The sequence below is a fragment of the Dama dama genome, chromosome 23 (genome assembly GCF_033118175.1).
Source record: "Dama dama isolate Ldn47 chromosome 23, ASM3311817v1, whole genome shotgun sequence".
Classification (NCBI taxonomy): Eukaryota; Metazoa; Chordata; class Mammalia; order Artiodactyla; family Cervidae; genus Dama; species Dama dama.
The window spans coordinates 26,849,106-26,861,907 of NC_083703.1; the positions used below are offsets into that span (position 1 = coordinate 26,849,106).

The following is a 12,802-nucleotide window of genomic DNA, read 5'->3' on the forward strand; positions in this document are numbered from 1 at the left end:
AGGAAGACTGATAACTCATTCCTAGTTGAGTAAGTAAATTATAAATCTTGCTTTGTGGTTGTGTGCTGGATAAAGCCTAAAGCCTACCCCCATCTTACTCTATGGTATATCTACCTAAGCATCATCTCATCTATCAACCCAAGAGTAGAGGATGGCAATGGGGCTGCTGCTTAGTTGTTCAGCGTGTCTGACTCTTTGCGGACAATGGGGGAAGGTTTAGAAAAAGGGGTGAGGATGTCTAGTCACAAATTATTCCCCCTGATATCCATATTCTCTATGACCACAATTGACTGCCAAATCTGAAAGCTAAATGATTTGGTTTCTTTCTAGGCTTCCCTGGTAGCTCAGATGGTAAAGAGTCCGCCTACAATGCAGGAGACCCCAGCTTGAATCCTGGGTCAGGAAGATGCACTGGAGAAGGGATAGGCTACCCACTCCAGTATTCTTGGGCTCCCCTGGTGGCTCAGCTGGTAACGAGTCTGCCTGCAGTGTGGGAGAGTCGATCCCTGGGGTGGGAAGATCCCCTGGAGAAGAGAACGGCTACTCACTCCAGTATTCTGGCCTGGAGAATTCCAGGGACCGTATAGAGCATGGGGTGGCAGAGTCAGACACAACTGAGCGACTCTGACTTTCACTTTTCACTTTAGGCTGTAACAAAATGGCAATGTCAACAGGGTCTCATAGTCATGCAGATGTTCCACTACTTGAATTCAGAGAAATGTTCATATACCTGGTAGGTATTTTTCAGTGTGTCTAGCAAGTTTCTGTGTTCAAAATGGCAGCATATTCACAAAGAGACTGGTAGCTGTTTGGCCTATGTTACCTTCAGCTTTGTTTCACTGCATGGGCTTTTATTTTCTCTTATTTTGATGGACCTTTAAAGCTCTTGCAAAACCCCAAATTTTTTATTATTAAGGCCAATGAATTTTTGTGTTTGTTTTACCATGTAATGTTTATATGAGAGACAGACTTCATCTCTTTTTCCTTATTTGAAACTTAGGATTTACAGTTTGGTAGTTGTGCTATGTAACAGGCTTAACTTTGGCAAGTATTCATAAGGACCCAAGTAATGTCACTGGTCCTAAGGCACTTAAGGAATTAAACTCTATTTTAAGATTTTCCAGTATTCTCCAGTGGTTGTGGGTTGCAAAATAACACTTGAGGAAAAGACAAGAGACTTTCAAAGAATTGAATTTAAACATTAATATTGTATTTTCACACTTGCTTCTTTTATCTTTCCTAATAATGCCCTCATCCTTTATCATGGCATATGGGTTATGAGAGGATTGTGGGACACAAAAAGTTACCATAGGGAGAAGGAGTTACACTTTTGTCAAAAGGTGATACCCTCATTGGGCTTGACATACTGTGTTAGTTCTTTGATCCAAGAATATGGGAAGAGGCTAACTGTTTAAAAGACATAGACTCATTGCCCTCTTGAGTTTATTATCCAAAACCAGCAGGGAAGACATACTCAAGATGAGAAGAAGCTGCTTCGTGAATTTTGTCACAAAATTCTTTTTCATCTATTCTCCACTTTTCTGATGGCTTTCCCCCAATATCCATATTCTCTATGACCGCAATTGACTGTAACATTTGTGAGGCCCAGCACAAGATGAAAATGTGGGACTCCTTGATAAAAAAGTTATTAGGAATTTCAAGATGACAAAAACAGAGCATTAAACCAAGTGTGGGATCCTTTGAAGCAGAGGCCCCAGTGTGGCTGCACAGGTAGCATGCCCAAGAAACTGATTCTCATTCATGAAGCCTCTTCAATTACATCCAGTTCTTTCATTGTCCTAATGGTCTTCGAGATCTGAGAAATTTAAAGCCCATACTCAAAGCTAAAGTGAGACTGGTCATTGCTTTGACAACTGATAGCAATGGTTATATTTTCATTTCCTGGAGAAAAGACTAGATATGGTTTAGAGTCCAAGCAATTTTGCCCATTTGGGGTTTAGAACTCTTAGAATTGTTGCTTGTTATTGATGTTATATGGCTAGATCTGAAGATGGTGCTGGAGTTGGGGCTTTATCATATAGTCCAAGATGTAGTTCAAGATGCTTGCACCTTCAAAAGGAAAGTCTTTGGGGGAGGAAATTTAGCATTCTCTCCTCTCTTTTTCTACTACATAGTAGGGTTTTTGAGAATTTTTTAAAATACATTTTTTCATTGTAGTGGATTTGTAATATTATATAAGTAACAGGTGTACCATACAGTGATTCAGAATTTTTAAAGGTTATACTCCATTTATAATTACTATAAAATTTGACTATATCACCTGTTATACAATATATCCTTGTATCTTATTTTATACACAATAATTTGAATCTCTTCATCCCCTACTTTATTGCCTCTCTTTTTCCCTCTCCCCACTGGTAACCACTAGTTTACTCTGTGTTTGCTTCTTTTTTGTTATATTTACCAGTTTGTTTTATCTTTTACATTCCACATATAAGTGATATAAAAAAGTTTACATCTTTGTCTGACTTATTTCCCTTAGTATAATACCCTCCAAGTCCATCCATGTTGCTGCAAATGGCAATAGTTCATTCTTTTTTATGGTTGAGTGGTATTCCATTGTATACATATACCACAACTTCTTTATCTGTTAATCTGCTGATGGGCACTTAGGTTGCTTCCATGTCTTGGCAATTATAAATAATGCTGCTAGGAATACTATGGTGGATGTACTATATTCCTGATTTCTGCTTTCTCCTAGCCTCTAAAATTCTGTTTAATATTAGCTAAAGTTGTTATTACTGTGAACATTTAATATTCACAGACAAAATAATTTTAGTTAAATTACCCATAAACACTTAAAATTAAAAAGTGATAAAACCTACTGGGTGGTAGAATTTTTTCCTTTGAATGTTTCTTCAGGAAATTCTTTGGAGAAGGTACTTCAAGTTTTGCTGGTCCCATAGTTTTCATTGCAGTTTTAAATTTTTGCATGTCATCTTTTACAGTTGCTTTAAAAATTGATACATACCTAAAATTTAAAAAAAAGCTGTAGCATTTATCTTTAATAAGAATCATATAAAGTTTTCAAAAGGAAATACAGTTCTAATTTACATATATCTATATTCTATAATATATATCTATATTCACTTGGAGATAGTCATTAAGCATAATTATCTGAGCCCTGTACATCAGGCTTAGGTAAGCTAGATTAAAGTTTTATTCTAATAAAACAGTGCCAGGATAAAGATGATCATAGTATTTACTTACTACTCTTTGATCATCTGTAGCATTTTTAATGATGTAACCTCTCCCATATCTGATATTGGTAGTCTGTCTCTCCTCTCTCTCTCTCCTTTGTTCTTTTTCTTTGGCTTATAAGTCTTCTCTAATGTTCACATTTGCCATTTCAATGATTTCTGCACTGATCATTATTATATCTCATTATTTGGAGTTTTTCTTCTTCTTTTTAAGTTTCTTAAGGCGCAATTTTAGCTATTTGACTTTAAACATTTGTAGTTATACCTGCTTCCTGAGAAGTCTGTATGCAGGTCAAGAAGCAACAGTTAGAACTGGACATGGAACAACAGACTGGTTCCAAATTGGGAAAAGCAGTATGTCAAGGTTGCTTATTGTCACCCTGGTTATTTAACTTACATGCAGAGTGCATCATGCACAATGCTGGGCTGGATGAAACACAAGCCGAAATCAAGATTGCCAGGAGAAATATCAATAACCTCAGATATGCAGATGACGCCACCCTAACAGCAGAAAGCAAAGAAGAACTGAAGAGCCTCTTGATGAAAGTGAAAGAGGAGAGTAAAAAAGCTGGCTTAAAATTCAACATTCAAAAAATCATGGCATCTGGTCCCATCACTTCATGGCAAGCAGATGGGGAAACAATGGAAACAGTGAGAGACTATTTTTTTGGGCTCCAAAATCACTGCAGGTGGTGACTGCAGCCATGAAATTAAAAGACACTTGCTCCTTAGAAGAAAAGCTATGACCAACCTAGACAGCATATTAGAAAGGAATGCATTTGAGTCAGTTCTAATGAGGTGAATGAACCCAGAGCTATTACACAAAGTGAAGTAAGTCAGAAAGAGAAAGATAAATATCGTACTCTAATACATATATACGGAATCCAGAAAAATGGTACTGAAGAATTTATTTACAGGGCAGCAATGGAGAAACAGACATAGAAAATAGACTTACGGACATGGGGAGAGGGGAGGAGAGGGTGAGATGTTCGGAAAGTGTAACATGGAAACTTACATTACCATATGTAAAATAGCTAGCCAATGGGAATTTGCTATATAGCTCAGGAAACTCAAACAGGGTCTCTGTTTCAATCTAGAGGGTTGGGATGGGAGGGAGATGGGAGGAAGGTTCAAAAGGGAGGGGATATATGTATACCTATGGCTGATTCATGTTGAAGTTAGACAGAAAATAAGAAAATTCTGTAAAGCAATTATACTTCAATTTAAAAAAATTAAAAAAAAAAAAAAAAGCAGACATTATTTCACTGACAAAGGTCTATCTAGTCAAAGCTATGGTTTTTCCAGTAGTCATGTATGGATGTTGAGAGTTGGACTATAAAGAAAGTTGGGAGCCAAAGAATTGATGCTTTTGAACTGTGGTGTTTGAGAAGACTTTTGAGAGTCCCTTGGACTGCATGGAGATCCAACCAGTCCATCCTAAAGGAAATCAGTCCTGAATATTCATTGGAAGCACTGATGCTGAAGCTCCAATACTTTGGTCACCTGATGCAAAGAGCTGACTCATTGGAAAAGACTCTAATGCTGGGAAAGATTGAAGGTGGGAAGAGAAGGGGATGACAGAAGATGAGATGGTTGGATGGCATCACCGACTCGATGGACATGAATTTGAGCAAGCTCTGGGAGTTGGTGATGGACAGGGAAGCCTGGTGTGCTGGAGTCCATGGGGTTGCAAAGAGTTGGACACGACTGAGTGACTGACCTGACTTATCTAATAGAAGTCAAAAATTTCTCCTAGGCATTGCTTCATAGCTGCAATAGCACAAATTCTGATATGATACGCTTCCATTTTCATTCAGTTCAAAAACCTTTTAAATCCCCTTCTGATGTTGTCTTCATGTTAGAAGTTTGTTTAAATGTGTTATGCTTGATCTCCAAATATTTGAGGATTTTTCAGATAGCACTCTGACTTCTAATTAATTTCTATTATGGTTAAAAAAATATAATTTGTAAAATTTCAATCCTTTAAAGTTTCCTGACACTTGTTTTATGGCACAAAGCATAGTCTATCTTGGTAAATGTTCCATATACATTGGAAAAGGGAATTTACACTGCCGCTGTTGGCTGGAGTGTTCCATAACTGACAGGACAAACTCGTTGAATACTATTTTCAAGGGTTCTAATAATCATTGAAAGAGAGATGTTGAAATCTCTGATTACAATTGTGGATTTATTTCTTCTTTTAGTTCTGTCAGCTTTTGCTTCATGCATTTTGAAGCTCCATCAGTAGGTGCACAGCCTTTAGAATTATCATACCTTCTTGGAAAACTGATCACTTCATTATTGTAAAGTAATACTCTTTATCCCTCTTAAAATTCTATAGTCTAAAATCTACTGTTTGATATTAATATAACCAATCCAGTATTCCTTTAATTTATAATAATACAGTATTTGTCTATTCTTTAATTTTTTTCTTGTGTCTTTATTTTTTTTTTTTTAAACTGGAAAAAAAGTTTATTCTGTTTATGCAGTATTGAAACCAAAACATTCAAACATCCATAAAGTGTAAAACTCTAAGTATTATTAAATAATAATTAATAACTCTTTAATACTGCAACATCTTGAAATATCTTCCAAATGACCAAAAACATATTAAACTTTGTTCAGAAATAACTTCAGTTTCTTTTACACAGAACTGTATATTAAAAAAAACTAGTAATCTATGAAGATATACACAAAACCCTGAACTGACTAGATGCCTCATGAATAATACTGTACACTGTTTTGTTGTTATGGATAAATGAGCTTATAATTCAATGAAACCCATTTAAGAAGCTCTAGTCTGTAGAATGACATGTTCAAACTGTTTGGCCCTATTAGTTTTATTTAAAAAAAACTTCCCATTCCTTTATAAGATTTTAATTCCTCTGAATATCACTTTTAAAAGGCTTGACTTGATTGTTGTCATAATAAACCACAGGCCAAGTGCAACCCTCTAGTCTCGTCTATAGGCTCTACATGAGTTTCAGCTTTGTGTAAGCCACACAGTGACCTTCTCATGGGTTTTTCACTGGCGATTTCATAGTCTAACGTTAACACTTTCTACAAAGTATCCCTCCCTTCTCTAGGCTTGGGTAGAATGTCAAATTAATAATGACATGTGGTGTTCCTTAGCATAACCTGCCAAAATGTGATGATTTCCTTGGAAGAAAAGCCATGGGCTGCAATCACACGTCTGAGCTGACAGACATCCAAATGGATCCTATATAAAAAGAAAAGGTTGGTGTCTTCTGGAATATGAATGTCCACTTTTAATAAATTCAAACAGATCCCAACATAAACATCTTCAAACTTGATGGGTTTTACGTGACTCATCATTTCATAGATTCTCGGCACCAAATCTCTGGACATTATATAACCCAACCCACTGCAGTAAGGTGGGAACACCTTGAAGGGATATTCCTGGTATGAAATATGGGTTTTCTGATAAAATCCTCTATAGGAATAATTATCAATTAGAGGATAACCTGTGAAAAACTTCTCTGAGTGGTTTAAATTTAAAAGATACTTCACTCAATTGCCAGTATTGACGAAAACATCAGTGTCTGTCTTCATGATATACCTGGCGTTGGGGCAAAACTCAGTTACCCACCTAAACGCCATTATGGTTTTCAAGGTCAGATTATTGTATGTGTCTAAAAAATCCTGTCGTATTATGTCCCCATAAAGGAGGTGTTCATCCTCTAAGGATAATGCTAACACTTTGTCTTCCTTTTCAGCCTGTTGGCCTAATAAGAAAAATGTAAGAACTTCATATCCCCACCAAGACTTCTTTTCACCCCAGGTAACTCTAATGGCCTGCCTGGCTTTCACATCTGAGGGGTGTGAGGTCACCAGGATGACAAGAAATGGGTTTTGATGAGAGCAGTTTGAATGCTCTCGCAGTGTGAAGCGGAAGTCTTGTCTGTAAATGGGCTCATACTCATAGAAGTACATCCAGTTCACACGCTCTATCACGTTGTAATGCGGCAGGCTGAGGTACCACATCACCAGGAAACTCAGCAGCGACAGCAGGAGGAGGCTCCATTTCAGGGATCTGAGTGACATCCTAGCCGGAAGAGTGGTCAGGAGTGCCGGGGCCATTCACAGAAGCTCAGAAGCATGCAAGCCTCGGGTTCCAGCCAGTTCCCAGAGAAACCTTCTTTCCTGGTTTTTCTCTTCTGAGTGAAAGACCTCCAGTTTCACCAACTGAGCATTTGATAGCAAGTAGCAGTCAAAATAATGCTTGCAATTTCTACTGAAAAACAGAGACTCTCAGACTGGCTTAAAATTCTGCTGTATACTGCTTATAAGACACATGCCTGTAGAATTTCACATGAGACTAAGTACCAGCTGAAGTGTTTTGTTTTCCATATTCCATGCTTAATTACAAGATTTGCCATGAACTACTCTGCCTAAGCCGCCTGGGGAAAAAAGGGCCAAAACACAAAGCCGTTCCCAGCTGAGGACTGCAAACTCAAATCTTCTTTACCTCTCCCGCGCAGGGCGCGCACCCCGCTCCGACGCGCGCGGGCGGCGGACTGTCCCTCCCCGCGCGCACACGCAGCCTCCCGCAGCCACACGCACGGCCGGGCGCGCGCAGACCACGCGCCGCGCCCGGAAGCCCCTCGCTCGCTCGCTCGTCTGTGTCTTTATTTTTAAAGGGGGTTTTCTTGTGAAGAACATAGAATTTTTATCCTTTCTAACAGTTTCATTTATTTTGTTTGGACTATTGACATTTAATGTGGTTTAAAAAATGTGTCGGTATTTAAAATTTCCATCTTGCTATTGTTTTCTACATACCCCATTGCTGGTTCTTCCTTATTTTGTGCTGTCTTATCTTTTGTTTTTATTTTGTAGAAGTTCTAAGGTTTACAATACATATGTTTACCTCATCACAGTCTACCTTCAAGTATTATTATACTACAAGTATTATTATACTACAGGATATAAGAACCTCACAAAAGCATACTTGCATCTACCCCTCCCCCATCTTAATCCTAGGTTCTATGAGTGTTATAAACCTGTAATTCATTGTAGTTATTTTCCCCTTAAAAAGCTAAGTATATTGTAAACAAATTTAAAAAGAAAAAAACTAACATTTACCCATCTGTGTGCATGTGTGTATGCTCAGTTGTGTCTGACTCTCTGTGACCCTATGGGCTGTAGCCCACCAGGCTCCTCTGTCCATGGGATTCTCCAGGCAAGAATACTGGAGTGGGTTTCCATTTCCTTCTTCAGAGGATTTTCCTGACCCAGGGGTCAAACTCTTGTCTCCTGCGACACTTGCATTGGCAGGTGGATTCTTTTACCATCGAGCCACCTGGGAAGCCATATTTACCATTTTATGTAATCTTTATGTCATTGTATAAATCCCAATTTCCAGCTCATACCACTTTCTTGTGCATTATGGACTTTTAAAACTTCTGGCTTCTTGTATTTTCTGATGAACTTTTTGATGACCTTCCTTCTTCCTCTGTATGCAATGTTTCTTTTTCCCTTGGCTGTTTTTAGTATTTTTCTCTTTATTACTGGTTTTAGGAAATTTTATGTTAATTGCCCTTGGAATGGTTTCCTTCTTCTCTTATTACTCCTCCTCCTTGTCCTTCTTGGGGTTCATAATGATTCTTTGATTTGCGGATTTAAATATCTCATTAACTTTATAAAAATTTTGACCATTATTTAAATATTTCTTCTATATCAGTCTACTCTCCTTCTGGGATCCTAATTACACTTGTGTTAGGTTGCTTGATGTGGTCAACAACTCATTGATTCTGTTTTCCTTTTCAGTTTTTTCCCCTCTCATTTTCACTTTGTATTGTTTTATTAGCATGTCTTCAAATCCAAAAATATTTTTTCTTCAGTGTCTTAGCTATTATCCCCATTCAGTATACTATTTTCATTTAGACATAGTATTATTTATGTATTCAACATAGATTTTTTTAATCCTTCTATGTCTTGCTCATGTTTTCATCTGCATTTGGAACACATGAAAATATTTTAAATAGTGGTTTTAATGTTCTTGTCTACTAATTCTCTCACTGATATCGTTTCTTTGTCTGTTTGTATTGACTGATTTTTCTCTTGGTTATATACATTATATTTCTGGGACCAGCAGCTTTTAGTCCAGTTCTAAGTTGGTCTTATTTCTGAGCACTCCACTCAATCCCCTGTATCTTATGAGATTCACTCTGGTTGGTGGGAACATAAACTTTATCTGGCTCTGCTGCTTTCTGTTGGTTATTTCTCTGGCCTTGGTAGTTTCATCATACATGTGGACTGTCAACTAAAGACTTCAGGGAAATCCTCCTGTATACTTCCATAATTTTCTATCTATGCAGTTTTCTCCTCTATAGTACTCTGTGCTATGAATGGTACATGGCTTGCTTCCCTGGTGGTTCAGGTTAAAGCATCTGCCTGCAATGCTGGATCCCTGGGTCGGGAAGATTCCCTGGAGAAGGAAATGGCAACCCACTCCAGTATTCTTGCCTGGAGAATCCCACTGATGGAGGAGCCTGGTGGCTACAGTGCACGGGGTCGCAAAGAGTCGGATACGACAGAGCGACTTTACTTCACTCACTGACCTCCTCAAATTCTGAATCCTGTCACTTTAACTCAGTGAAATTGCTGGATTTTGCTTTAATTTCTCTTTCCTGACTTTTGTCTGGAGATTTTCTCCAGGAAGAATATTGGGACAATTGTAGGCCTTGTTTCCCTTCACTTAGGGATGACCGTTCTGTGCTGCCTGTTGTTCAGTGTCTAAAAAACCATTGTTTTACATATATTTTCCTGGTGTTTTAGTTGCTTAAGCTGAGAGGGTAAATTCCATTCTTGACTGGAAGCAGAAATTCAGCTATATCACTTTAAGTAACTTGTATTCTCATCTTACTATGTAGATAAGTTTGTGTGGAGAAACATTAAATTTTTTCTTGCTTTTAGAAGACTTTCTTCAATCTTGAGCTCAACGGCTATGAATTAATTACGGTCCAAAATGAATGAGCACATTAGATACCTTCAAGAAATAATGTTCAATCCAAATCTGTGCCTTCAAATTCCCATGGAAACTGTAATTAGCATATATGATCTCTTGACTAACAACCTTCTTTGAGGTAAAAAGGAGTGTGTATACTCACCTTTTTAAAAATTGCATCTTGTGATTCATTACACTATTTTGTGTGTGAACCGAAAGCTTACCATGTCATAGAAAACAAGATATTTTATTCTGTATGAATAATTTTTTTCAAAATTACAAATTTTTTAAATGATGAAACTAATATAATAGTGTATGTCAATTATATCTCAATAACACAAGAAAAAAGATCTATTAATAGGTTCCCTTAATCTCAATTTTCCAAAAAAAATTTTGTATCTCTATGTATGAATTGTAACTTGATTTTAACTTGATAATGTGGTATCTTTTCATAATTAATATATGTAAAGCTTACACTTTTTTTTAATGAAATGCTTTTTCAATGCTATAGTGTTTTACAATTTTCAAATCATGCTAGTTTCACCCACATTTCATATAATTCCATAACAACCCTTTTGCCCCACCCTTGTATTCCCCTTCTCCTCCCCCCCCCCCAACTGGTAACCGCTAATTTGTTCTTTTTATCTGTGAATCTGCTTCTTTTTTATTTTATTCACTAGTTTGTTGTATTTTTTAGACTCTACCTTTAAGTGACATCACAGTATTTGTCTTTCTCTGACTTATTACACTAAGAATAATGCTCTCCAACTCCATACATGTTGCTGCAAATGGGAAAATTCCATGTTTTTTTATAATTGAGTAGCAATCCAATGCATGTATATGTGTGTATATACATATACACACCACATCTTCTTTATCCATTCAGCTATTGATGAACACTGAGCTTGCTTCCACTACACTTTCAGTAGTTGCATTTTACTCCATTTTCTAGATGGTGTGGTTTTATTGTAAAGATCTAGGGGTGACTCAGACAATTGGCCCTACTTTTTAGTTTTTATTAGATGTGGGCTATAGATTTTTCTAAAACTAAAGTTGTCGTATTCAATAAACATACCATACTTATATTTTCTTGCCAACAGTCGTGATATATTAAGTCATATTGAGTCTTTAGATAAACATGTCCATGGCAATTTATTTGAAAGTGACCAAAAGGTACAATCTGATGTTTCATTGTTTTTTTTTTTTAATCCTACTCGACTAGATGAACATCTGGTTAACTATTGCTATATGCTTGTTTTACAATTTCAGGCCAAAAAAAAATTTCAGGCCAATATTATTACAGCATTTTCATAATCATGTAAACTTTAGACTGCTCATAGCTCACAGTTCAACTGGAAAAGGGTATCCTTCATCACACTTTGATTTCATATATCCATTTTCTAAATTATCATTTAGCATCTGCATCTCTCATTAGGGTTTTCAATGATGTATGGTTTTATTGTTAACCAACACTTTAATGTTTATCTTTCAGTTCCCCAAGGAGACTGTAATCTCTGAGGTATGGGAGATCAGGTACCATCAATTGTGGTTTCCCCAAGGAATCTGCCTCTTTGTGAAAGCCGAACAATCATCTTCAAGACTTGCAAAAAGCTGCAGTGAACTTTCTTGAAACTAGGTATATAACTCAGTGATGCAAAGACTCATAGCTTAATATATTTCTTTCTTAGCAACAATTCTTACTACTAATAAGTGGATTGGGTAAGGGCAATTGTGTTACTGTGAGGGCAATTTGTGTTACAGTGGAGAGAAAGAATTGGTTAAGTGTTTTATTATGCTCTGTGGTTTGTTTGTTTGTTTTTTTTTTTAATAAATAAAGTGTCTTGCAAGCATGACATCTTGTCAAATTAAAAACTCCTCTTGGTTGTTGCTGGCAATGTAGGTTGACTTTACCCTAACACAAAGAGTTCTTTGGCATCACATTTGGATGCCTTCTATTCTTTTCACCATAAGTTAGTTTTTCCTACTTATTTCTTCAGAGTAAACCAAGGAGTTTGAGCTGTCACTGCAACATTACCCAATGGTGATATTATACATTTGCCAACTAAATAAAGATTTTTCCTATAAAATTTCTTGAAAAAGCCACCTAGACACAGTAAACCTTTTTAAATTTACCAATAAACAAAATACCTATTTAATAAACTATCTTAAATTCAAATTCAGGATTCTATGAAAAATATAATCTGCCAGTGGGTTACAGAGGAGGAGCTTTTATCTTGTACAATATACAGGACTTTTCGACCAAAACTCCATTCAGCAATAGTTAATTTGAACACTTCTCATCAACTCTGAAACTGTACCAAATCTTACTTTGAATTCCTATTTCCAATCTCTACTAGATTTTGAGAAGCTAATGGAAAACAAAATAGGTATTGGTCTGGTTAAAAAAAGATACTCAGGCTTAAAAATGGAAGGATCTGTCCACTTGTTGAAGATGTTAGGCACTCCAAGTAATTACTAAAAAAGATAATTGACAATTAGATCTAAAAGACCTTAAAGATTATCCATTCATGTAATTTGTTTTACAGATCAGAAAACAAATTTTAATAATGTATTAGAGATTACAAAACCAATCAGTTGCAGAGCCTAATTTTTT

At 36.6% G+C, this 12,802-nt stretch overlaps 2 protein-coding genes and 1 long non-coding RNA gene across 3 annotated transcripts in view; 1 reads left to right on the forward strand and 2 right to left on the reverse strand.

Annotated features, from left to right (window-relative positions):
* The window catches only part of LOC133044667 (uncharacterized), a 117,495-nt gene extending 105,462 nt beyond the window's left edge, over positions 1–12,033 (forward strand). The window contains exon 3 of the long non-coding RNA XR_009690019.1: positions 11,681–12,033. This is a non-coding gene — a long non-coding RNA (uncharacterized LOC133044667). The remainder of the gene's footprint in view (positions 1–11,680) is intronic.
* ENKUR (enkurin, TRPC channel interacting protein) overlaps positions 1–12,802 on the reverse strand; it is a 38,374-nt gene that overhangs the window by 24,279 nt on the left and 1,293 nt on the right. The window contains exon 2 of the mRNA XM_061126218.1: positions 2,847–2,992. Coding sequence (XP_060982201.1) covers positions 2,847–2,992 — 146 coding nt within the window. The remainder of the gene's footprint in view (positions 1–2,846; positions 2,993–12,802) is intronic.
* On the reverse strand, positions 5,939–7,719 carry LOC133044662 (UDP-GalNAc:beta-1,3-N-acetylgalactosaminyltransferase 1-like). The gene is given in 1 exon segment (XM_061126217.1): positions 5,939–7,719. A coding segment is annotated over 1 exon segment (996 nt). The 5' UTR covers positions 7,323–7,719; the 3' UTR covers positions 5,939–6,326.